The 26,428-nt window shown below is 37.4% G+C and overlaps 4 protein-coding genes across 7 annotated transcripts; 2 read left to right on the forward strand and 2 right to left on the reverse strand.

Moving 5' to 3' along the window:
* Positions 1-26,428, reverse strand: LOC116022199 (thylakoid lumenal 15.0 kDa protein 2, chloroplastic-like). Of its 2 annotated transcripts, XR_004099156.1 has the most exons (7): positions 26,165-26,428; positions 25,832-25,935; positions 24,813-24,903; positions 24,661-24,729; positions 24,446-24,555; positions 23,911-24,211; positions 1-121 (listed from the first exon to the last, which is right to left on the reverse strand). XR_004099156.1 is itself a non-coding variant. In XM_031262801.1 (6 exons), exons 1-6 carry the CDS (start codon positions 26,388-26,390, stop codon positions 24,119-24,121), a joined length of 693 nt encoding a protein of 230 aa, XP_031118661.1. In that variant the 5' UTR covers positions 26,391-26,428; the 3' UTR covers positions 23,767-24,118. The 2 variants fall into 2 exon arrangements, 1 of the variants encoding a protein (XP_031118661.1); XM_031262801.1 differs by lacking the exon at positions 1-121 and having other exon boundaries at positions 23,767-24,211.
* Positions 125-2,458, reverse strand: LOC116022200 (thylakoid lumenal 15.0 kDa protein 2, chloroplastic). Of its 3 annotated transcripts, none has more exons than XM_031262802.1 (6): positions 2,240-2,458; positions 1,935-2,038; positions 1,007-1,097; positions 855-923; positions 640-749; positions 125-408 (listed from the first exon to the last, which is right to left on the reverse strand). In XM_031262802.1, the coding sequence occupies exons 2-6, from the start codon at positions 1,992-1,994 to the stop codon at positions 316-318; spliced, it is 423 nt and encodes a 140-aa protein (XP_031118662.1). In that variant the 5' UTR covers positions 1,995-2,038; positions 2,240-2,458; the 3' UTR covers positions 125-315. The 3 variants fall into 3 exon arrangements, with proteins under 3 accessions (XP_031118662.1, XP_031118663.1, XP_031118664.1); XM_031262803.1 differs by having other exon boundaries at positions 1,935-2,070; XM_031262804.1 differs by lacking the exon at positions 2,240-2,458 and having other exon boundaries at positions 1,935-2,078.
* On the forward strand, positions 8,931-14,400 carry LOC116022198 (protein SIEVE ELEMENT OCCLUSION B-like). The gene is made up of 7 exons (XM_031262800.1): positions 8,931-9,150; positions 9,807-9,884; positions 9,976-10,439; positions 10,813-10,913; positions 11,542-11,678; positions 12,361-12,861; positions 13,612-14,400. The coding sequence occupies exons 1-7, from the start codon at positions 8,974-8,976 to the stop codon at positions 14,275-14,277; spliced, it is 2,124 nt and encodes a 707-aa protein (XP_031118660.1). The 5' UTR covers positions 8,931-8,973; the 3' UTR covers positions 14,278-14,400.
* Positions 15,779-20,072, forward strand: LOC116022197 (protein SIEVE ELEMENT OCCLUSION B-like). Its single transcript, XM_031262799.1, has 7 exons — positions 15,779-15,992; positions 16,106-16,174; positions 16,819-17,273; positions 17,365-17,447; positions 17,527-17,711; positions 18,179-18,721; positions 19,226-20,072. Exons 1-7 carry the CDS (start codon positions 15,804-15,806, stop codon positions 19,877-19,879), a joined length of 2,178 nt encoding a protein of 725 aa, XP_031118659.1. The 5' UTR covers positions 15,779-15,803; the 3' UTR covers positions 19,880-20,072.

Below are 26,428 nucleotides of genomic sequence, written 5' to 3' on the forward strand. Positions count from 1 at the left end.
TTTTATAGTGGTTTGGCAATGCTAATCCACCACCTAAGAAGAAAGGATTTTATTCAATACAATTCGAAAATCCACTATTTTGGTCCTCTTGTTCTTTGGTTACGTTGGCACCACTACCAACCTCGATGATAAGTCTTTTACAATAGTCTAAGGATTTGTAAATACTTCTTACAATAGAGGTTGAGAAGAAAGAATTTTGTGTTAAACATTTCTCGTTTAAGTTTGAAGAAAATAATTAACTATTGCTTCAAATGACATGGAGATCGAGCTACAAAATCTACATCACATCCTAACATGCATTGCAAAATCATGGAATTACTTTACCTCTGAGCAATTATTTGCACCCACTGGTTCTCTCAAGCAGGCTGATATTGCCATAACAGCAGATTCAATAGACGCATCTTCACCCTGTTCACCCATCAGGTAGCGAATAAGTATAAGTAGTGATTTTTATTAGGACTCTGTATTTTATCAGCTTTAGGATTCCTACTCCATCTCGGTAATAAATACATCCCTTTATGTAAACACGATTGATCAATAGCAAAACTCTCTCTAGAAATTCTTGTTCTCATATGGTATCAGAGCCCTAATAATTTTCAAGTGAAACGTAAAAAACATGAGACAACAATATACTCTAACCTTTTCCTTCCAATAAAATATGTTCCCGTATTTCCCAGCCAAACAGCTCCAGAAGCTACGCGGTATGTCTAGATCCACAGACGCTCCAACATTGAAGTTTAGTATGTTGCCTGTTTGTAAGATGAATTTAGCATGTTGCCTGATAAAGAAACTCAAACGTGTTTCCAGATCAAGTAAGATCTAAGTGAAGAGGTAATGATCTCCAGTCCTTTTACCAAAAGTAGGATCAGCAACGAAGACTATAGTCCTGTCATCCACTTTCCAGAAATCCCTGATTGCTAATCCTGCAGATATTGGTCTAAAACATTATGGTTTCCTAGATAAAGATTTGGATGAATTTTAAATGCTAAGATGTAAAACATTGTACCTGGCGTTTCAGGGTAGTTCTGAGCCAAAACTCTCAACTTGAATCCAGTATCCTTTTCGATATCTGCAATCTCCTGTGCAAGTCTTTTCTCCTGCAGATAAATCATAAACTATGAAAGTTCTTTTTTACGTTTCCAAATATTTTATGTGCACTTCATATCCAAAACCACTTTTATGAAATGTGGCATACAAACAGAATGGGATACGACTCATAGACACTCAAAAACTGTTAAGTAGAATGCTGGCCACAGTGACAACGAGGGTTTTTGTCTCACTTTACTGAAAGCGTTATTTCTTAATTCATATCTAGACATTCTATATTTCTTTGAGCTCTGGATAATGTTTCGAGTAGATCAAACCTTGCACGCCAAATAACTTGATGCTGGATTATGGAGAATAGAGTGCCCCCCACCCCCTTCACTTCATAAAGTTACTCCTTCAGTATTTGTCATTAAAAAGAGATCACCCATTTTATTTTAGAAAAACACAGTTGACATTGATCACAAAAGTCCTCATGACTAATAAACAAGAGATTTAGCAGGTTATCGTAGCTGCAGATTAGGAAGAGCAAGCACCTATACCATGAAAAGATAGATTATGCGGGGCAACCCCATCCAAATTGGTTAGGCTATTGACTTGGTAACCACAAGATTACAAGTTCGACTCTCAATAGGAGCAGCCGATTTGACTTCATGGTTTTAGCCGGTTAGGTATGAACAACCTAAGCTGGTTTACCTACTTGTGATCCTTTACTGGTTAGGTACACAAGACAGGGTTTACCCAATGCAATCCTTCATAGTTACTTCAGTTTCCCTCGTCACTCAAAAAAAACAGATAGATTATGCCCTAAATGCTAAGAAAAGGCCTCCCCTACCCAAAAAAACATGAGAAGAAATCCCAATTCAATTGAATAGGGGTATAGACCAGACCTGGCCATCTGAGAGAAATCCAGCAACATCAATAACAGTGGTAAACTCCTTAGGAAGCATTTCCGGCTAGTTAACCCCTACCTTCCCCTCCGCAAATCCAACTCCTACAAATTTCAGTCGGTTTACTTACTGCATCCTAATCCAAGAAAAGCATTTCCCACAAAATGAACTCTGAAAACATATGCAATTTAAAACACAGAAGCAACAGAAACAAAGAAAAAGCATAAAATATAACAGATTACCTTACCACTAACTCAAGCCAAGACTATGAATATAATTAGGATTATCAAGGGAAGATTAGTAACCTGAGAGAGACAGAGCGAGTGCCAGAGAGCCAGAGAGCAAGAAATTCAGTCTTGGATTGCAAACCAGCATTTACTTTGATTGGCTTCTTCTGGGTTTGGATAGCCTGTTTGTGTTTGGAATGGGAAAGCAATGCTTTTCTGGGGTTACTTGAATGGAAATGGGAATGGTTTGAAGCTGAAAGAGATATACAGAGTGGAGGAAGAAGAAGATGATGCGAAGAGGCCATTCCAAAATCCAGACTTTGTGTGATGTGCTAATGCGACACGAATTTACAATCCAACTATACAACACAAAGATTGTTAAATGTCAACTACCAAAATTTTATTTTTCAACTAAATATTAAATGCCATTACAAATATTTCACCCCTACCATTTTATTTATTTATTTATTTCGATTAAAAATGTTTAACTAAAAGTTATTTATAATTTTTCAGCGATACTGATTATATTGTAATGTAATATATGTTCGTACATACTTTTTCAATCTAATAAGGGCACAAAGAGTCATAAGAGTCGCAGAGGTGCCATTGAGCTAAAAGCTACTCCCTCCGTCTCATTTTATATGTCTGATTCGATTAACGAGGCACTGAAGTTATTTTTAATTCAATTTTTCATAATATTAAGTTTAGTATTAATATACAAAATTTATATGTTTAGAAACTACACTAAAATACTATTAAACACAAAAAAAAATCAAATTTAAAAATAAGTAAAAAGTAATTTTAAAAAAAAATAACCAAAGAAGAAAGAGTTGGTTTGACCAATGAATAATAAAACAAATAAAATGGAACAAATAAAATAAAATGGCAGCATCCATGTGTTCTTGCCGTGGTAATGCAACAAATTGGCTAAGAACATTAACGGCATATGTGATATCTGGCCGTGTGACAGTAAGATACAAGAGACGTCCTATCAATCGCCGATATTGAGCTGTGTTAATTGGAGAGCCTGCACTATCTGCTCGAAGCCGGTGATTTTGTTCAATAGGAGATCCACTAGTACGACAGCCTTGCATACCACTCTCACGAAGAATATCTAAGGCATACTTTCGTTGGCTCAAAAATAAACCTTGAGCAGTCCGTGAAACTTCTATACCAAGAAAGTATTTTAGAGGGCCCAAGTCTTTAATCCCAAATCCAACATCTAAGTAGGACTTGATTTCTTGTATCTTTGCATAGTCATCACCTGCCAGAATGACATCGTCGACATATATTAAAGCAACAAGAAATTTTGCTCCATGATTATATAAAAACAAGGAATGATCAGCTGAAGGGTGTAGTTTTCGCGGTGGATGGAAAGTAATAGGTGGTAAAACGGGAAGAAGTTCCCGAGTATCGTTCTCAAAGGATGGCAAGGAGGGAATTCAAGCGGTAAGGGGATTAAGCACAAGAGTGTTTAGTGTTTGAAAGCTAACCCAAACATAGGTAAGAAAGGTGCATGAAACATAAGGAAAATAAGGAACAAACAAAGGAAACAATTAAGTGGAAAGGAGGATTTGGATATTGCAACTCATATAGGTATCCTTGATTTCCTAAGATACTAGGCTAGCAACACTTAGATAATGAAAATGAGGCAAGACAACTATGCCAACGCCACTCTCGTGGTCATTGGCCTATCATCTAGTCCATAGTCCCATTCTCATGGCAACTAGGCTAGGTGAGGCAAATTATCGAACACATGGTGTGCTATTTGCCTTCCAATCCCCCTTTTCTCAAAGGTGGGAAGGAAACGTGCTAGGCTAGGCTAAGGAGTATCCCTACTCTCGTAGGTGAGACTCCTTCTCCAAACACCTCTCATATAGGTTGATCATTCCCACACAAGAGTCAAAGAAGATCACCATTCACACAATCAAACTCATAGTCAAAGCAATTGCAAAACCTAATTAATCAATTCAAAGCTCAAGAATATCCATACAACATTGCTCAATCCAAATCCACAAAGATCTATCTAATCATACTTGAAATTGAAATAGCAAAAGCAAAAGTAATGACAAGAAATTAAAAGGAAGACTTAGCTAGGAATTGAAGGAAGAATTTGATCTTGAACTTGAAATTGAACTTTAATCCTGAACTTGAATGTAGATTACAATCTTGCACCAATGGAATTCTTCTCTAAATCTAATCTAAACCTAAGAATTGCAATGTGGAGTGAATTGGGAATGTGGAGTGAATTGGGGGAGATCTCTCTAGGCTAATCCTAGAGAGAGAAATATTCTAAACTGATCTAAAATGAAAATGTGATGGATCCCCTGCAAAATGGCTCAATTCCCCTTTTAAATCTCGCCCAACCGCCAATTTTCCGCGATGGACGCGCGTCCACGGGCGCGTCCACTGCGATAAATGCATCCAGACTTCAACTTCTGCGAGCGTTCTGATGGACGCCCAGGTGGACGCGCGCGTCCACAGCAGACTGCTGCACAGACTTCAAACTTCAGAGAGTGAAAAATTGGACGCAGGGGTGGACGCCTGGTGGACGCGCGTCCACTGGGGCGTCCACTGGGCGTCCATGGTGTATTTCGCACTCCAACTTCGACTCGTGAATCCTTCTTCCAAATCTAGCCATTTTCTGCCTTTTTGCCCATCTTTTTACCTACAAAATGATTAACCAAGTGTGGAACGGGGTCCAATGGCAATATGAAGCATTCTAACGCAATTTAACACTAAAACATTCATAAAAGCTTTAACTTGTATACTAAACGATCCACGAACAACCGTATAAAAGTGGTATCTTTTGCACTTATCATCAGCTCTGGACTGTTTAAATCCCACGTCAATAAGTGCCTTTGTAAACTTTTGATGCCAATTGCGTGAGGCTTGTCGCAATCTGTACAATGACTTCTTTAATTTGCAAACCTTTGTCTCATTATGCTGCCCAAATCCATCAGGGATGCGCATGTAAACCTCCTCGTGCAGGTCACCATGGAGAAATGCATTATTTACGTCAAGCTGGTGAATCTCCCAACCCCTTTTTACTGCAACAGCAAGTAAACAACGGACGGTAACAAGCTTGGCTATTGGTGCAAAGGTTTCGTGGTAATCAATGCCCTCTATTTGCGTGAAACCTTTGGCAACGAGGCGCGCTTTGTATCGCTCCACTTCTCCATTGGGTTTATACTTCACCTTATAAACCCATTTGGAGGCAATTGCTCTTTTATTTGGTGGAAGCACAACTATGTCCCAGGTTCCATTTGCTTCAAGAGTTGTAATTTCCTTTTGCATCGTATCTCGCCAATGTTTATGTTTGACTGCTTGCCTGAATGTTCTTGGCTCATCATGGTCAGTGATGGCCGCTAAAAAGGCTTTGTGAGAATTAGAGAAATTATCATAAGAGACATAATGAGATATGGAATGTACCGTTGAGGATGCCGAAGGAGGGGTAGATGGCGTTACTGCTAGAGAGGGTGGCAATGTCGTCTCATAATTCTCCAAATATTTTGGTACATGCCTATTACGTATACTTCTACGCTGCTGCATGTCATTAACAGGCTCTGGTGGTTCATGATTCTCAACAACATCTACATCTGTCAACTCAGTTATCTCTGTCGATATAGCACAACTTTGTTCTGCATCAGGCTGGCCATGTTCTATACTGTATGTATTTGTTGTTTCTTGGGTTTGTACCATCCTTAGGATATCATCACACTCATCATTTATTGCTAGTTGACATGGTTGTTCAATTTGTGGCTCCAGGTCTTGAACACTGTTCTTGAGAGGAAACTTAGTTTCAAAGAATGTTAAGTCTCTGGTGGTGTAAAAGTTTCCATTTTCAGGATCATACACTCGATATCCCTTTTGTCCACTTGGGTACCCTACAAATATGCATGGCTTCCCTCTTGCATCAAACTTGTCTCCCCTTTTATTGTATACATAAGTTAGGCACCCAAAAACACGCAAATGACTGTAGTCTGGCTTTTTTCCCAACAAAATCTCATAAGGTATTTTTTCCTTGATGGCCTTAGAAGGTAATCTGTTAATGATGTATACAGCAGTTAAAATGCATTCCCCCCAAAATTCAATCGGCAAATGTGCTTGAAATCGCAATGCTCGTGCCATTTCTAAGATATGCCTATGCTTTCTCTCAACTACCCCATTCTGTTGTGGGGGTGTCTACACATGATCTCTGCAAAACAATGCCATGCTCTTTATAATACTGTAACATGTAATTTGATTTAAACTCCATGCCATTATCAGCCCGAATTTGCTTAACTCTTTTTCCAAATTGTGTACAAATCATGTTGCAAAATGCAACAAGGTGGTGGCTAACTTCAGACTTGTGCTTCATCAGATACACCCATACACCTCTACTAAAATCATCCACAATAGTGAGGAAATAGTGAGCACCAGAAAAAGAAGATGTTTTGTAACCACTCCAAATGTCACAATGTATAAGATCAAAACATGATTTAGTTTTAATACTACTAACAGGAAAAGGCAATCGAGTTTGTTTAGCACGCATGCATGAATCACAAAAAAAACCATTCTCAGAAGAAGCCACAAAATCTGATTGTATTTTTTGAATTTTTGTAGCAGAAGCATGACCGAGTCTTTTATGCCAGATGTCCGGGTCGTCCTTTCTCTTAACTGACATTGCCACACCCTCATGAGATGTTGGCTCCAGGTAGTAAAGTTCATCGCGCATCCTACCCACTCCAATCAGTTTCCTCGAGGGTAAGTCCTGCATTATACAAAAATCCGAGAAAAATGTGAGTGTACAATTGCAATCCTTTGTCAACCTACCAACAGAGACTAAATTGCATTTAAAGTCCGGTATGCTCAAGACTCGATTTATTTGCACCCCATTGGGAAGTTTAGTACTTCCTATGCTTTTAACTGCAACTTTGTCTCCATTTGGTATGGTGACAGGAAAATCACCACGTTCAACATCCACTCTATTCAATAGATCCCCATCACATACTATGTGGTCTGTAGCTCCAGAATCTATCACCCACCAATTCCTATTATCTATCTTACCCGCCATGTTGACAGTCGGGTTTGTCGATGTCCCTCCATGCTTGAATTTGTCTTCATCAGTGTTTAGGAACTGAAAAAGTTTTGTCAACTGGGCTTGTGTAAGATTTCGCAAGGGGTTGATATCTGTATCAACATGGGCTGCCTTTGGTGCTGCTTTATGCTCTGCATATTGCCCTCCTCTCTTGTCACGAGGGCCCTTCCGCCAGTGTGCAGGATATCCAATGATCTCATAGCATTGGTCCTCCGTATGTCCTATCTTTTGGCAATGTCCACACATAGGTTTGTCCCTTCTTCGTCCTTTTCCATCCTTCTCACTGGAACATTTTTGTGTCTGGAATGCGGTAGCTTCAACAATGGGTTTATGAGTGGATGAGATTTTTCTTTGTTGCTCATCTTCAGATGTCATATGATATGCCCGACCAATGCTGGGTGTTGGCTTTGAACTGAGGATTTGTGATTTCACAGCAGCAAATTCATTATCTAATCCCATGAGGAAATCGTATAGTTGTTCCATCTCTTTCATTTCAGCCAATTGCTTTGATATATTGCATGTGCATCCCCTACATACACACTTTGGTAGTGGTGAGATGGCCATCATCTCATCCCAAAGGCTCTTAATTTTTGTGTAATATGTTGAAACTGGAGCCTTTTCTTGTTGCAGGAGTACAACTGCTCGCCTTATTTCAAAGGCTCTGGGCGCACTTCCCTTTCCAAATCTTTCTTCCAAATCAACCCAAATGTCGCTGGCAGTATTAGCGTATCTCACGCTATTCCTCATGTCCCTTTCCATAGCATTTTTTAACCAACCTTTCACCATAGCATTACAACGCATCCATTGTTGTAAATATGGTGAATCGGGTGTTGGCATAGGTATGGATCCATCAACGAACCCCATCTTGTTTTTAGCAAACAATGCATCACGCATATCGTTTACCCACTCCCCGTAGTTGCCATCACGAAGGAGTTCGGTGACATGAACGTGTCCGAGAGCATCTGAAGCATGTAAAAAATAAGGCGACATCACATCTATGCAACCAGGCAAAACTTCTGATGCATTTGATGTTGCCTTACCATGTTGGACCTTTTCTGTTTCTTCGCCACCTTCATCTGATGTCTTTGGCGTAACCTCTTTTGCCTTATCGTCACCTCGCTCTGATACCATGATGAAAATGGCGTGGTTGATTGAAAAACAAAAAAGGAATAATACAGTGAAAAGAGAATGTAGGGAAAAGGTTATATTTCATTACTGACAAATGCAATATAAATACAAGAAGAAATATTTAAGGTAAGCTACAGAAAAGTAAACAATAAGCTATATACAAGGAATACATAATATTAACAGTTGGTGTGATCTCTAAAATATGGTATTCCAATATTTTATATGATACTGCAATGCAATATTTTCTTCCAGATGATACTGCAATATTTTCTTCCATATTCATCACATTTTCCTTTTCATTTATTCGGACAATGCACGCTTAATTATGTCACACTCTAGTCATATTCTTTGCTTGCTTCGTTAATCTATTTTTGTTTTTTTCAAAGTGATTTATTGAATGAAAGGCAGAGGTGTGCCAACTACAAAAGATGTACATACACAATTCTATATTCTTTTTGCCTTTAATTTGTTTGAAACTGATTTGTATTCCTTTTGTAATCTTTTCTGTGCTATAAATGAGGCCCAATAAGCAGCTTCCAACACTTAACTGGCATTATCTTCTTTATCTAAATTCAAGCTACATCAAGTAGTATTAATAGCAGCGATGCAGTCACCGGCGGCCGCCCCTGTCCACCGTGCAGTGGCCACTCCCGATGATTCTGCGGTGGTGAAACAAATTGAGAAAACCCATTACCCTAATGGAGAAGAGATCGACGCCCTGTCTATCCTCAATATCGCCAAAGGCATTTTGGATGACTGCAAGAGTACTCCACCCACTAAGGTTGGTACATACTCCACACATTTATACTCCCTCATCGATACATTTAATTAGAAAACGTTTTTGTAGCCAGCACATGCTCAGTTAGTGGCCTAAGATAGATTGTGAACAATGACACAAGATTCAGTCCTGACAGAGCTAGTGTTGGAGTTACACCTAATATGGTGGGAACAAGGCAGTGGTTCTCTTACCTACCCTACTTTGTTTTTGTGTGTTAAAAAAAAATGTTATTGTAATATCATAGTGCCCTTGGGAGAAGAGATCAAGGTTTAAAATTCAACAGAGTCATCACTATAAGGATTAGATAGATTCTTTGTGCGCACTGTCATTTAACCTTATCAGTTTAGTCACTGAGTTATCATGATTTACCTCATTTCACATTGTTTGTTAGATCGGGGTGTGTGGGCCTTTAGGATTGGGGATTCGAGCTGAGACAAGAACACAAGATTAATTGAGTCTTAGCAATGAAAGTGTTGGAGTTATACACAAAATGGTGAGCTCTTTGTAAGAACATTGCTCCTCCCACCTACCCCTCCACTATTCTATTGGGAGAAGGTGTCGAGGTCTTAAAGGCCAGAGAATTTTGTCTTTTGTGGGCAAAAATATATTTTTGAAACATCATACAACACGATGTCATAGTTTCAAATTATTAATTTTAGACTTCTGAAGAAGGAGAAGGTGACAGTGCCACATTGACACCAGAGCTGCAATTTGAAGTGTACAGGCTTTCCGTCCAGGTAACTTGAACTAGCTTAAGGATGGAATTAATTAAAGTGTTAGAATATATTAATACCAAAAAATGAAGTTTGTCATATTTTGGATCACCAGCTTTCGTACAGGAGTTTGGAAGCAAGAGAAGATGTGCAGGAAAAGACTGTGACTCTCTTCAACATGCTCTCAAGCTACTCATGGGATGTTAAGGTGGCACTCATCCTTGCAGCTTATGTTTCCAGCTATGGAGAATATTGGCTTATTGCCCAGACATACAGAGATAAAGATCAAGTAGCCATGGGCATGGTAGCTCTCCTGCAAATGTCTGACCTGCTAATAGACGACAACAAGAAACTAGAGACACTCTTCCAACCTCTTCATAAACTAGTCAAACCCATCCTAGATTTGTGCTACTGCATCGTGGAGGTTAAGAAATTCTTCTTATCTGTTTTTGCTTCTTCAGACACCAGAGGAGGATTTCCTGGGTTAAGAGCCACGGTTATCATCTGTAGCTATTGGATCATTAGATCTGCTGTTATTTGCACGTCATATATGCATTCCCTCATCGTAAAGGATCCTAGGTACGATTGTATTTCATTCTCTTCTTTTCTTCTTTTTTGAGTTATGAGAAAATTCATAGTCATTATTTAAAAAGTGTATAGAGTAAATTTTATATTGTGACCCTAACTGCCATAGAACAATAAGGAGGTAAATCAAACAGACTATATTTTCCATAGTTGATAGCTGGATAGATTACATTGTTCAATGCCTATAGGTTAGGCTTAAACGTCGCAACCAGGAAGATTCGTTGAGTTTGTTTTTCTGGCGTTGCTCCTCTTGCACACCAAAAAAAAAAACTTAGCTGGAGTTATTGCCCTATTTCATCCTATTTTTTGTTAGTGTCATGCCATTATTTTTGATTTTATAGTTTTATTTACTATTATTTTCTATTAGGACCACCTCCATGGATGGAGAGCTAGACAGCTTGGCTCGCAAGATTCAACCACTGCGAAATCGTCTAACGGATCAACTCTTCAAATGCTACAAAACACTAGGTTAATGCAGTAGAAATTCCTACAAACAATACATATATATATAAATCTGCTCAAATGTGATTGCGCCTTTCCGCTTAGTCGGGTACGGTATACACTGTTAACAAAATGCACCACTAGTATTATTAAAATGCACAACAATGAAAATGCACAAAAATACTGCATAACTTCCATGTTCCTAATTGTGCATTTTTAAACACTGTGTGGTGCATCTTTGTGTTGTACATTTCCTAATATTGAGTGGTGTATTTTGTTAACACTAGTGATCTAAACCGCACTAATCGTACGAGAAGGCATAACTACACTTGAACTCTACTCTCCCTCTCTCTATATATATATATATAGATTTTGGTTCAGGTGCGGCCGTGCTCTCCCGTGCGGTCACACACCACTCAATGTTACGAAATACACCATTCAATGTTAAGAAACACACCACAATGTTAAGAAACACACCACAGTGCATATTTGTGTGGTGTGTTTCTTAACATTGAGTGGTGTATTTCGTAACATTGAGTGGTGTGAACTGCACGGTCGCACGGGAGAGCACGGCCGCACCTGAACCTGACCCTATATATATATATATATATATATATTTATTGATGGAAGACTAACAAAGACAGCATTGTTACAGATGTTATTGACAAGATTGAAGTGGTGGGGCGAACCTTGAGGACTAATGATATTGATAATATGAAAGTCCTTAAGTTGTTAGTTGGTGCCAGGGACGACAAACAGACATCAGTCTTTGACCTCTCCAGTGAAAAACAGGTCTGATTTTGAAGTTTTTGATGTTTTCTGTCATCATATATCTATATATTTGATCTATCCTCTGTGAGAAGCATATGAAACCATGCATTTATGTAATTACGATGATGCATTTTGTAATATTTGATTGTGCGCAAGGACAGATTGTGTATATTATACATTGCAATATGAGATTCTTTGCATTTAAATTATATACAAGTTTTGCAGGTTTTCATAGGATGAGACGTTATGAATATTACCGATCTCAGTGATGGAATAAATTAATCCGGGTGGCCCGAATTAATTAAATCAATAATTAAAAGATAAACAGTAAAGACACGATATTGTGCGAAAAAGATAAATGTTTTGTATTAAAGATTATGTTATATCAACAAGACAAATAGAGGAATTATATACTAGATTGGTCTCTTAACGGTCCCCCAAAAAAGGGTGGGCGATTATGCCCCTCTTGACCACGTCTACGTACTCTACCAGGCCAAGCCCTGGGCTCGACCTAGCCGTCGGGGACCGAGCCTTGGGCTCGGCCTTGGCCATTGGGGAACGAGCACTGGGCTCGGCCTTGGAATCTCGGGGTTGGTTGGACCCGCCTTGTTCTGCCCATCAAATCAGTTTGCTCTAGACCCGTCTCTAATATATCCATCACCTAGATTACAGTTCCTTACTTGTGTTGTTATGCTTGTGGCAGGTTAGCTTAGAAACTTTGAAGAACAAGACTGTGCTGCTGTTGATATCAAGCACAGACGACATTTTGTTGGAGAAGGAACTTCCTTTTCTCCAAGAATGGTACGCGAAATGCGATGAAGTCCAAAGGAGGCAGCATGCGATCATCTTGTTTCCCATTACACGAGGCCAAGCCAAGAAATGGACTGATCAGTCGTCCATGATAAGTAAAATGTTTAGAGTGCCTAATTTCTACATGGTAGATGATCCTCGATCCATAGATCCAACCGTCATTCGCGTCCTTAAAGAGAAATTCCTCATCAATTTCCAAGAAGGGCCGCCAATTGTTGTTGCAGTTGGCCCTTCAGGAAGAGTTGTCCATCCTAATGCATTGCCCATGATTTGGACATGGGGATCTAAGGCCTTTCCTCTTACATCCCAAAACGAAGAATCCCTCCGGAACAGCGAGACATCCAAGAAGGTTGAGCTGCTCATAAAAGACCTCGACGACAAATTACTGGAAATGGTATGTTCGTCTGATCTTCTAAATTTTTAAACATAAATCTTATATTAAAATATTAAATGGTATGTTGGTCTGATTGAACACTAGCTATATATCGGGGGAGGTTGATAAAGGTCAGTCTAGCACCCGGTGGTTAGGGGATTGTTGGGTAAAGGCCTAACGGCTTAACGTTTCAAAAATGTGTGACAGTATAAGGAAATACTACGTGTACGATATTAGCAAATAAAATTACACATTCGCTACTAGTTATAACTTTTGGCATAAGTGGTAAGTGATTGATCTAACAAGTGGTATTAGAGCTAGGTCACAGGTCCGAATAACATTTAAGACTAGTTGGTGTTTGAAGGAGGAATTGTTGGTCAGAGGTCGGTAAAAGCCAAGTGCAACACCCGGTGGCTGGAGAATGTTGTTGGGCAGAGGCCGTTAAAAGGCCGTCAGCACCCAGTGTCTCAAAAATGTGCAACTAACTATAGCTTTTGGCTTAAGTGGTAATAATCGCTTGATTTAACAAGTAATATCAAAGCTCACGGATTCAAATAACATTTAACTCTGGTTGGGTAGAAGTCGGAAGGCCAAGTCTAGTATCCGGTGGTGGCAAAGGAATAGTTAGACAGAGATCGGTAAAAAGTCAAGTCTTAGTGCAACACCTAACCTTTAAAAAATGTGTGACGGTACAAGAAAATAAAGTTATGTCTTGGCGTGACTACTAAGCGCTTATCCTAACACTTTCTTGGATATAATATTCCCATACAGGTTAAGGAAGGCCAAAAATCTATTTGCTTATTCGGAGGGGATAACAAGGAGTGGATTCTTAGGTTCGCCAGCGAGGCAAAAGAAGTTGCTAATTCCCTCCGTGTGACTCTGGAGATGTTCTTTCTGGGAAAAAGCACAGACAGTGTGCCCAAAATGGAGATGATAGCCCCATTTCTGTATTCAAATAAACTGGTTTCCGAATCTCCAAAGCTTTCCGGCGCCAAGATGCTGTCATTCTGGGAAAACCTCCAGCGCATGCTACTCTCCAGGGCGCAATATCTTAGCAAGAAAAACACTAGTGTTGATGATGATGAAGTGCTGCAAGGGTTGGGGAAATTGGTGGACAAGAGTGGACGTGAAGGATGGGCGATGTTCATCAAAGGGAACCACATAGCTTTGATCGGAGACGAGGATGTGAGCATGAAAACCCTGAGTGATTTTACAAAATGGAAGGGAAATTTAGAGCGGATGGGTTTCGAGGGAGCGTTGAAAGATCACTTGGAAAGGGTTGAAGGTAGCCCTTCTGATCGCCCATGTTGCCACCTGCACTTCCAGCATGAATTGAGTGATGAGATGGTAGAGAACATCAAGTGTCCAGAGTGTCATCGGAGATTGGGGAAGTCCACTGCTTTCTTATGCCACAACCTGATGAGTGAAATAGCATGAAATTAACATATGTACAACCCAAGATTTGAGCTGAGTATAATGGTCAAGAAATGTAATTGGCTACTAAACTTTAAAAAACTCCATCTCTATTTGTGAAATAAAAATAAAAATACAATTTGCACATGTTATTGCCTATATATACAGGGGCGGGTCCAGTAACTTGTATATACATTTTAATTTTATATATAAATTACTAATAGTCTAATATATATGTGTAGGTCTATAATCAAGTACGAACTGACCTTAACGTGCAAACTATTGAAAGATTGTACCGCACTTGCACTGCAAAAGTCCTCCAAGCATGTCTGGAAGTGAACCATTGCAGTGCAATCACGTAATAGTTGTGGAGTAATTCTTAAAGCTAATTCACACATAATAGCAGCGGCATGGATCTATGTTTCTCGCCAGAGGCTTTTACAGATGAGAGGATAGGAGATGAGATCTGAGGAGGCGAGGAGAGCAGTGTTTTCAAATCTGCGGAAGTGAGGAGGCGTCCATTTTACGCGATTCTATTTTTAATTAACTTCGGCCGATCCTTTTCTTCGCGCAAATTATGATTATACTTGTGATATGGATAACAAACGTTCTAAAATAACGTACGTCTTTACTCTTGACGGTGGTCCTTATGCTAATGTGATCATGACTCTGACCATCTACTCTAGACATTTGAAATGAACTTTGTTGTCTTAATGGAAGTTGTATTCTCTTTCAATTACATTTCCAATGGCGTTTGAATAACTTGATTTAAACATTCCTATGATGAGATATGCTTAAAATATCTAGACATGCATTGCCTGACAGAGAAAAGCATAGTAGAGTGTTGTCACGCTGACACTCATGGTGCGAGTTGAGTGTAAGAGTGAGCGTTCATCTTCATTCCAAAATGCATATTTCTTCATTTCCTTTATTCCATTGGGTCCTTGGGTCATGCTATGATACTTCCAAGTTGCTCTTTTTTACTATAGTCAGGAAAAAAAAACAATAAAATCTAGAATGCCCATAGTTGATCGACTTGATCAAAACAAGAAAATTAATAAACAATTCTCATATTGAGTCGAACTTGAAACCTTGTAAGTAATTGTAACTACCAAGCCAACTAATGACTAATTTGGTTGGAGTTGTTCCATTTTTCATTAATTCTTCTTCTCCCAATTTTCATTAGTTCTGATAAGCTTATATGATGATGCCATATTCTTTTCTTGCTTCATATGTTTTCAAAGGTTGTATACATTTTCCTCTCCCATGTTGTTACTAGCTTTTGCTTTGCCATATTCTTTCCTTGCTTCATTAAATATGTGTTTTCAAAAGTTGCAAATTAAAGAAGAAAAAGCTAAAATTAAAGAGATGCAATAATAATAATAATGCGTCCCCTTCAAAAACAATATATGTTTTGGAGTGTGCTGTAAGGCATACCCTGATATAGTATATATAATTGAATTGATAGATACTCTTTTAGAGTATAAATAACTCATTCAACACTCAATCTAAGAATATCAGTAGTAATAATATAATAATAATTAAATTTAATGGAGACAATTGAAGAAGCTCCCATGCAAAGCTGGGGTTGGATGATCGGTGACGAGAGTGGAATTGTTGAGCAAATTGAAATCACACATTTTCCAGATGGAAGAGAGATCAATGTCCACTCTATTCTCTCTATCATTACCCACATTTTAAAAGATTGTGCCATTCATCATGATTCTTCATCAGAAGAGGTTGGAATTTTGTAATGTTTTTTGCCTAACTTTTACTTTAATTAGTTGTTTGGCTAGTAATAGTAATAGTAATACTTCCTTCACTCTGTGCAAATTAAACACTATATATCTAGGTTTCAGAAGATGAAGCAGAAACTGTGGATGAGGTGGTGCAACATGAAATACACAAACTTTCACCCAAGGTATGGTAATTAGATGTGCTCCGATCCATAAGTAAAAATTTAAACTGATAATTAGACTGCACATTTATGTTTATATATACTATATGCTGCCAAAGACCTTGTGGTCTAGTGGCATTCGGTGTCCCGGTTAACACTCCCACATGGATGATGGGAGATTGCTTCATTCAAACTTGAACTATAGTCATTTTTTATCTTGTATGGTTTGGCCCTTACACCAAATTAAAAAATGTGTTCCGTCTTAATTAACTAAAGACAAATTTTATTGTGGGCCATAGTCCATGTAGCAGCTTTGATCATGAAATAGGTATCATTTTAATTACACTTCAGTTTCATAACAATATTTCTTTGGTTTTCATCTTCATTTAATTTTCCACACACACTAGTTTCATTATAACAATATTAAAGTATCATTTTCATTTTACAATATATGCTATTAAATGACATGTTTTTTAGTTTCATTTTTCAAACACATTAATTTTATTATAGCAGCACTAAAATATCGTTTTAATTTTACTATAGTTTCATTTGATGATCATGGTCACCGTATAACAATTGTTAACTAAAAGTACTTAGCTTGAATTGCTTGTGAATTACTCCCTATGTATATAATATATTGTTGAAGGATTTATATATGGTGTTTCCAGGTAGCATACCTGAGTTCAGAAGTTGGGGATGTGCATGAAAAGACAGTGGATGTGTTCAACATGCTATCAAACTACCAATGGGAAGCAAAGCTCACACTGGCACTGGCAGCCATTGTTACAAACTATGGGGAGTATTGGGTTGTTGCTCAGTCAAATAATCCCCACAAGGAACTAACCAAGATGATGAAGTTTCTGAGGCAAATGGGGGAGATTAATCTTGCAGACCACAAATCACACTTTGATGTACTCCATGCTCTATTCCAATCCATGTTGGATGTCATCAAAGGAATCATGAAGATTAAGGACTTCATGCTGCAATCCTCCTCTGATTATGATTATGAACCCACAATTTCTATAGCAACAACCATTACTGTCATTGCTAGCTACTGGACCGTCAGATCTATTCTTATCTCTGCACCTTACATCCATTCCCTCTTCGCAAACGATTATGAGCCGTAGGATACATTTATTTATTTCAATTTCTGCCATGCTTCATTTTCACAGTAAAACTTGATATGATATGATATGATATATATTTCTTTTCAGATCCGCCTCTGCTTCTAAGGAACGGGAACTGCGTATCATGACTAGGAAACTTGGAGCTCTACTCACGTGTCTTCAAAATCATGGTACGTATGTTAAATCACTTGAAATTATATATAGTTTTCAATCAGTGAAAAGTAATTAATGTTTAAATATAATATGCAGAAAAGAAAAGCTTAGAGAAACAGCAGTGTATTGCTGAGGAGAAACGGTACAGAGAAATGATGTGTGCTTTTGAGGAAGACCATGCTGACAATATGAGGATTCTCAAATTGTTGTTCAAGTCCAAAGACAATAACAATAATAATAATGATTTCGCACCAATTGTTGATTGCTCAACCAACCAAAGGGTCTTCCTCTTCCATTCTCAACTATTACATGCCATCCGAGTACGGTGGTTTTACAACATTTAGTCCTAAACTTTTAAATTAACCACATGTGGTCCTTCGACTTTTAAATTGTTACCGTCCGTGGTCCAAGTTAACCATCAATGATCATTCAACAATCAAATTTAACTAGCTGTGGTCTTTCTAGGACGACCACAATTGGTCACATTTTAAAAGTTGAGAGATCATGAGTGGTTAACTTGGACCACGGAGGATAACAATTTGAAAGTCGAAAGACGACGCGCGAGTGGTCAATTTGAAAGTTTAGGACTAAACATGACAAAATCAGTATACTCGGAGGATCTCTTATGTGATTAACTCTATTTTACTTAATTATAGAGTTTTTTCTTTTTCTCACTTTTGATCCCAGGATGTTTAGAAATGAATTGAATGCACATATATATGATTTGGTATGCAATTTGTGTGAACAGGTTGAGTTAGTAAGTTTGAAGAAGAAGAATGTGGTGCTGATGCTATCATCAGGCATAGACAACATTATCTCCAAGAGAATACTTGATAACCTTGCAAAAATCTGGAATGATATCTGTGAATTGGAAGGCGGAAATGATGAGTGCAAATTGATATGGTTCCCCATTGTTAAACAATGGGATGATTCCATGCAGCACAAGTTTGAAGAAATGCGTTCCAAAATGCCATTCTATTCAACAAGTGATCCCAGATGCATACATCCAACCACCATTAAATTTATGAAAGACAAGTTTGGTTTGAAAAGAGAGAGTATCCAGCTGGTTGTAATGGATGGCGTTGGCAAGATTCTTCATCACAATGCATTCCATGTGTTATGGATGTGGACAGCCATGGCAAGAAGTTTCATGACAGAGAACCCCACCCCCAGTAGTAAACTTGCACCCTTTCCTCTTTCAATGGAACTACTGCAAGAATACTATTGGAAAACCCATCATTGGAGCTTCACGGATTTGTTTCTGGGCATTGATGACAAGACAATAGATTTGGTATGTCCACCCATCCATCCGGCCTTAATTAGCTTTTCCTTTAATTTGCAAACATTCAATTCAATTCATTACATATTCATCATATGTATATACACCATACCGTACCCTTTTTGTTGGGCCAAGGCTAGCAAAGGCCTGGTCAAGTCCAGCATACATATGTAGGCACTAGGAAATATACAATAGTTATACCATAGACCCGGGTCTACCTCGCAAGGTGCACTCATCACAATTTTAATACTGAGTGTTCACAATTCAAATTATGAACATTCAGTTATTTGGTATGTAAATTGTGTATTTTGGACGTGAGTTCACTTTGCATAGTGAACTCGGGTCCACATAATAATTTGCTGGAAATGTTGGGTGAGGCTTGAAGGGCCAGGCCAACTCCAACACTAGAAAGTAAAATTGTGCCATCATTATATTCAATTCAATTTGCTACTAGAGCTATAGCTTTTGACATAGTGGTAAGGGCTTACATTATTGTTTTTATTATATTATTGTTAGATTTCTAAAACAAAACATGCGTGGATAATTGGAGGGGACGACAACATGGAATTGGTTAAAAGATTGGAGACCAAAATCAATGCTCTTGATCAAACCTACAAAACCAGCTCTGGCATTGTGTACATTGGGAAAAGCAGAGTTACCTGGAGTAACAAGCAGCAGGAATATCGCCATAGCTGGGAAGATAATGATGAGAACAAAACATGGTTGTTTTGGGGTCGAGTTGAGAGCATGCTCCTCTCCAGGCTTCATTTCCTGAAACGTTCATCAGGGCATAATGATGAGAATGAGGACGAAGCAGCAAAAACTCTCAAGAAGCTGCTGAGTTTCAACAAGCAGCATAATAATCCTCAACCATGGCTCATATTTTGTTGTGTGAAGAAGGAGGAGTCACAGGGGGGATGGAGGAATGAATGTTATGTAATTGAAGATGGGTTGACCACGTTGGATGCAGTAGTTTCAAAGGGGACATGGGAAGAATGCATCAATATACTTGGAGACAGTAGTAGTGAATTGCATAACCTGGGACCTCCCCCGCGGGTGCAGTTCTACACTACTACTGGTGAGACTCTGTGTGGAAATATGATGAGGTGTCTACACTGTCAATCCGTCATGGAGAAGAACACTGTATTGTCGTGCTGCCACCATCTCTAACAACATATATTATTGTGCTTTGCTTCTGCATGCTCATCTCTACGTTTATCATTTCATTTCTCCCAAACAACAGCCCAGGGGCCGGTGTCTTATATATATATGGGTGAATTATATTGTCAACTAATATAATGCATTTAAATGTAATAATACTAATATATATGGGTGACCACAGAGTGGATTTGGAGTGATTTTACATCTATTACTACTCCATTAAATGCGGATTTGAAAATTTTCATTTGCATCCACATCCATTAAGGTAAAGATCAGATCAAATCTAAACCCATCCAATTCAATAATGGTGGATTTGAAAGATTGGAAGATCGGTTTTAAGTTTTAAAAATAAAATAAAGTATAATACAAGATTTCAAGTATTCAAAAATCAAAATCACAAATTTTTAAGCATCTTAGCTCATTAAAGAAACAATCAAATATTCTATTTTAAAATACAAATAATAAATTTAAAATTCAGGAAGATTTAAATTACCCCAACATAATGTTGAACTTAGCTTGTGATTGTAACATTGTGAAGAAGAACAAATCTATCATGAAGAATGAAGAATGCAGAAAATCATAAAGAGAGGCCTAAATTTCTATACTAAGTATAGGAAAGTTAAAAATTAAATTTGAACTATAATTTTAGATCTAGATAGGATACACCCTTATGACACTCTACAGTGGCTACTAGGCTTATAGTCTATACTATAAAATAGAATATATATATATATATATGTATATATTGCTTCAAATGCAGCATTGTTTTCCAATGCGGTAATGCGAACTCATCTGAACTATTGGATCTCCTCAGATCAACGGTTGAAAATCAATGAAGATGGGAAAAATGCGGTGACATTTTGATAATTTCCTGCATCATATATATTTCGATGGTGCACTAACTATTAGGGTGTGGTGCATTTGTGAGTACTTTGTGGTGCACTTGTGAGTTAACTGTGGTGTACCTCAAAGTGCTGGTATGTGGTACACTAATGGCAAAAAACGTGGTGATATTTTAATAATTTCTTGTACCATGTATATTTCGGTTGTGCACTAAATACTAAGGTGTGGTGCACTTATGAGTGATGAGTGTCCTGTGGTGCATTAGGAGTGGATGCACCACCAAGATATGTAAATGCACCAGGCCATACGACCGCATGGGAACGGTTGACTGCATATGAGTAAAAATCTTAGAAGTCATTTTTCTTTTAACCATAACAAGTATTTTTCGTTGATAGCCAAACATTTGAAAATATAGAAAATGAAATCCGATCCAAAAGTCATTTTAAGGTTTCCAAATGGACCCTTTGTTTTGGATTATGATAAGTAATACTCATTTGTCTCGTTTTACCTGTCATGTTTACTATATTCATTAATCAAACGAGCTCTTTTTTCTTGACTTATTTTTTTTACTATTTCCTTGTACGTAAGTTTTAAATTAATTTTTTTTGTGTTTAATAATACTTTTAACATAGTTTCTAAATATATAAATTTTATATATTAATACTAAATTTAATATTATAAAAAAATTGAAGTTTACATAACTTTAGTTAAGTCTCATTAATCAAACAAGACACATAAAATGAGAAGAAAAGAGTACTAATCTACCACTAATTTTTTTTTATCAAGATAAGACATAATTAGTAACATAATAAGAGGTGTTTGGTAAATGGCTAATAGTTGATTAAGCTAGTTGATAACTGGTAGTTGATAGTTGATTGGGTTAGCTGGTTTGACTAGCTAATAGAATTGACTGGTGGTAAAAAAATGTTTGGTAAATTAACTATTACTTTTAGGTCGGATGTGCTCGGGAGATGTTCCTCTCAACCCTAGGCGTGGATACCAAGCACAGAGTCATATATGAGCAAAGGGTTTTCCTCATCAACACTAATAAACATAAACTTATGCATCATGCAGTAAATTTAAACATTCATTTCTAAATTATAACTAAAAATACTTAATATACCTACACTATAATATAATATTTATAGTAAGTTGCGTTTTTAATTTTTCATTATTTATTTTCATAAAAAATATTTTATTTTGTAATATATTTATTAAAAATTTAATAAAATACTAAAGATGAGCTTACCTAAAAATTATATGTATGTTATGTTCCACGTCACTTCTATAATAAAGAATAACCTTAATAAATGGCTCGAGCTATCGAGCTAGCCCGTTCAGGACACAAGATGCATAGCTTATCGGTTTTGAGTTTATCAAACTGTTTTTTATCGAGTTCAGCTCTAACCCTAAAATTTTTCAATTTTATGATTTTATCTGGCCAACCCATTGAGTTTGAACTAAGATTGGCATCTCTACTAATACGTGCCAAGAAATAGGCGCAAATTTTACCGTGGACCGCAATCCACAATGGATTGTGAACCATGCATCAAAACGACGTCGTTTTGATTAATGAAAACAAACGGCTCAAACGGCCTTCGTTCCGCGCCGTTTACTTTCAGTTCATATACACTGCAGTTCTCTTTCAACACAACTACAGTTCCCTTTCAACACAACTGCAGTTTCTTTTCGATATAACTGCAATTTCATTCGATATTATACACTCAAATATGTGAAACTATTATTCAGTTTTCTTTTCAACACAACTACAGTTTCTTTTATAATACAATGCAGTTCTCTTTCGACATAACTACAATATCATTTCGATATAAATACAGTTTCATTAGACAATATACACTCAAATATGTGAAATTGTTATTCAGTTTCATTTCATATACACTGCAGTTTTCTTTCAACACAACTACAGTTTCATTTTGATATAACTACAGTTTCATTTGATAATACAAAAACAAATGTGAGTCAATATCTTTTGAGATGAACTGTGGTATCCTTTACGGACCTCCATTGAAACTTACGACAGTCGTTTCTTTTACTTAATGTAACGGTGTCGTTTTGTGACTATGGTCCACAATACCATGGTCCACCGTATAATGACTGAGAAATAGGGGCGCTATGGATAGATGACAATTACATGCACTAATCAAGAAGAATTGATGGATAATACTTTAGTTCATAATGGATAAAGTTAAGGGACCAGAAACTTTTACCAAAATCCTTCATCATTTGAGTTGACAATAAAACTCATTGGTTATTGTGAAGGATGAAGCTACAAGGATCAAAATTTTTCACCATCTTACATGGCAATATGAGTAAAAATTACCTTGACTCGAAAGATTCAAACTGTCTTCAAGAACAACATAAATAAATTGTGCAATTTGAATTGCTCCAATTGAATATTATGCTGCACTAATATTAATGGTTAAGATGATGCAGAGAGATATATAATACAGAGGATAGACCATGCTGCAGATATAATACAGAGGAAGTTGTCACTCCGAGGATTGCAAATGCAACAATATAATGGATGTTTTGCTTCAGACGAACAATGAATGCTCACTTCAGATGCATGCAGAAACTAACAAATCCAGACAGACACAGAAAGGGATGCAGGCCGGAGACAAATGAGATGAATATCAGGTGGAGTTATATTCATTCAGTCCATTCTTTAACTTTAGTGTTGCAGTTTCTCCTCACTTTAATAATCTCTCTCTCTCCCCCATATGTTTCTTTGTTATGATATATATATATATTCACTTTTTAATGTGTGAGTTCAGTATAAATGTAGTTCAAGTTTGCTTAATTAAGGTTTTTCTTTTGAGGTTAAAAACTAACAAATATCCTAAGAATTGAAGGATGTGTTCCGCCTCAAATAAAAGCTTAAGTTGATAGTTAAACTATACATTTATATCTTCTAGGGACAATGATTATGAACAAGTTTTGATGCAAATAGAGATGTTTTGAATATAGTAGCACTGGGAAAAATTTGATGGCAACTAAAATTTAATTTAAATGGATGTCAATTAAAGTAAATAGATAGGGAAAGTATGAACCCAGATTTTATAGTGGTTTGGCAATGCTAATCCACCACCTAAGAAGAAAGGATTTTATTCAATACAATTCGAAAATCCACTATTTTGGTCCTCTTGTTCTTTGGTTACGTTGGCACCACTACCAACCTCGACGAATACCCCTGGTTGATAAGTCTTTTACAATAGTCTAAGGATTTGTAAATCCTTCTTACAATAGAGGTTGAGAAGAAAGAATTTTGAGTTAAACATTTCTCGTTTAAGTTTGAAGAAAATAATTAACTATTGCTTCAAATGACATGGAGATCGAGCTACAAAATCTACATCACATCCTAACATGCATTGCAAAATCATGGAATTACTTTACCTCTGAGCAATTATTTGCACCTACTGGTTCTCTCAAGCAGGCTGATATTGCCATAACAGCAGATTCAATAGACGCATCTTCACCCTGTTCACCCATCAGGTAGCGAATAAGTATAGTAAGTAGTGATTTTTATTAGGACTTTGTATTTTATCAGCTTTAGGATTCCTACTCCATCTCGGCAATAAATACATCCCTTCATGTAAACACGATTGATCAACAGCAAAACTCTCTCTAGAAATTCTTGTTCTCATATGGTATCAGAGCCCTAATAATTTTCAAGTGAAACGTAAAAAACATGAGACAACAATATACTCTAACCTTTTCCTTCCAATAAAATATGTTCCCGTATTTCCCAGCCAAACGGCTCCAGAAGCTACGCGGTATGTCTAGATCCACAGACGCTCCAACATTGAAGTTTAGTATGTTGCCTGTTTGTAAGATGAATTTAGCATGTTGCCTGATAAAGAAACTCAAACGTGTTTCCTGATGAAGTAAGATCTAAGTGAAGAGGTAATGATCTCCAGTCCTTTTACCAAAAGTAGGATCAGCAACGAAAACTATAGTCCTGTCATCCACTTTCCAGAAATCCCTGATTGCTAATCCTGCAGATATTGGTCTAAAACATTATGGTTTCCTAGATAAAGATTTGGGTGAATTTTAAATGCTAAGATGTAAAACATTGTACCTGGTGTTTCAGGGTAGTTCTGAGCCAAAACTCTCAACTTGAATCCAGTATCCTTTTCGATATCTGCAATCTCCTGTGCAAGTCTTTTCTCCTGCAGATAAATCATAAACTATGAAAGTTCTTTTTTACGTTTCCAAATATTTTATGCGCACTTCATATCCAAAACCATTTTTTATGAAATGTGGCATACAAACAGAATGGGATACGACTCATAGACACTCAAAAACTATATCAAAAACTGTCAAGTAGAATGCTGGCCACAGCCCACAGTGACTACGAGGGTTTTTGTCTCACTTTACTGACAGCGTTATTTCTTAATTCATATCTAGACATTCTATATTTCTATGAGCTCTGGATAATGCATCGAGTAGATCAAACCTTGCACGCCAAATAACTCGATGCTGGATTATGGAGAATAGAGTGCCCCCCACCCCCTTCACTTCATAAAGTTATCCCTTCAGTATTTGTCACTAAAAAGAGATCACCCATTTTATTTTAGAAAAACACAGTTGACATTGATCACAAAAGTCCTCATGACTAATAAACAAGAGATTTAGCAGGTTATCGTAGCTGCAGATTAGGAAGAGCAAGCACCTATACCATGAAAAGATAGATTATGCCAGGCAACCCCATCCAAATTGGTTAGGCTATTGGCTTCGTAACCACAAAATTACAAGTTCGACTTCCAATAGGAGCAGCCATTTGCCTTCATGGTTTGAGCAGCCGGTTAGGTATTGACAACCTAAACTGGTTTACCTTCTTGTGGTCCTTTGCTTATTAGGGTCACAAGGCAGAGTTTATGCAATGCAAACCTTCATATAGTTACTGAGGTTTCCCTCGTCACTAAAAAAAAAAAAAAAAAAAAAAAAAAAAAAAAAAAAAAAAAAAAAAAAAAAAAAGCGACGGATAGATTATGCCCTAAATGCTAAGCATATTTACTCAAAGAAAAGGCCTCCCCTACCCAAAAAACATGAGAAGAAATCCCAATTCAATTGAATAGGGAGGGGTATAGACCAGACCTGGCCATCTGAGAGAAATCCAGCAACATCAATAACAGTAGTAAACTCCTTAGGAAGCATTTCCGGCTTGTTAACCCCTACCTTCCCCTCCGCAAATCCAACTCCTACAAATTTCAGTCGGTTTACTTACTGCATCCTAATCCAAGAAAAGCATTTCCCACAAAATGAACTCTGAAAACATATGTAATTTAAAACACAGAAGCAACAGAAACAAAGAAAAAGCATAGAGAATAACAGATTAACTTAACACTAACTCAAGACTAAGAATATAATTAGGATTATCAAGAGTAAAGTACTAAGAGGGTTAAAGAGAAGGGAGGGAGGATTAGTAACCTGAGAGAGACAGAGCGAGAGCCAGAGAGCCAGAGAGCAAGAAATTCACAGTCTTGGATTGCAAACTAGCATTTACTTTGATTGGCTTCTTCTGGGTTTGGATAGCCTGTTTGTGTTTGGAATGGGAAAAAAATGCTTTTCTTGGGCTACTGGAATGGAAATGGTGTGGAGCTGAAAGAGATATACAGAGGGGAGGAAGAAGAAGATGATGATGCGAAGAGGCCATTCCAAAATCCAGACTTTGTGTGATGTGCTGATGCGACA

Source organism: Ipomoea triloba, chromosome 6 (assembly GCF_003576645.1).
Source record: "Ipomoea triloba cultivar NCNSP0323 chromosome 6, ASM357664v1".
Lineage (NCBI taxonomy): Eukaryota > Viridiplantae > Streptophyta > Magnoliopsida > Solanales > Convolvulaceae > Ipomoea > Ipomoea triloba.

Coding starts and splice junctions, on each gene's coding strand:
- LOC116022198 (XM_031262800.1), top strand. CDS start 8,974: ATGCAGTCACCGGCGGCCGCCCCTGTCCACCGTGCAGTGGCCACTCCC. Junction 9,885..9,975: donor TGTACAGGCTTTCCGTCCAG/GTAACTTGAACT, acceptor TTGGATCACCAG/CTTTCGTACAGGAGTTTGGA. Junction 10,440..10,812: donor CTCATCGTAAAGGATCCTAG/GTACGATTGTAT, acceptor ATTTTCTATTAG/GACCACCTCCATGGATGGAG.
- LOC116022197 (XM_031262799.1), top strand. CDS start 15,804: ATGGAGACAATTGAAGAAGCTCCCATGCAAAGCTGGGGTTGGATGATC. Junction 17,274..17,364: donor TTCGCAAACGATTATGAGCC/GTAGGATACATT, acceptor ATTTCTTTTCAG/ATCCGCCTCTGCTTCTAAGG. Junction 18,722..19,225: donor ATGACAAGACAATAGATTTG/GTATGTCCACCC, acceptor TATTATTGTTAG/ATTTCTAAAACAAAACATGC.
- LOC116022200 (XM_031262802.1), bottom strand. CDS start 1,994: ATGCTTCCTAAGGAGTTTACCACTGTTATTGATGTTGCTGGATTTCTC. Junction 924..1,006: donor GAACTACCCTGAAACGCCAG/GTACAATGTTTT, acceptor CAATATCTGCAG/GATTAGCAATCAGGGATTTC. Junction 409..639: donor TATTTTATTGGAAGGAAAAG/GTTAGAGTATAT, acceptor ATGGGTGAACAG/GGTGAAGATGCGTCTATTGA.
- LOC116022199 (XM_031262801.1), bottom strand. CDS start 26,390: ATGGCCTCTTCGCATCATCATCTTCTTCTTCCTCCCCTCTGTATATCT. Junction 24,904..25,831: donor GATTTCTCTCAGATGGCCAG/GTCTGGTCTATA, acceptor ATTTATCTGCAG/GAGAAAAGACTTGCACAGGA. Junction 24,730..24,812: donor GAACTACCCTGAAACACCAG/GTACAATGTTTT, acceptor CAATATCTGCAG/GATTAGCAATCAGGGATTTC.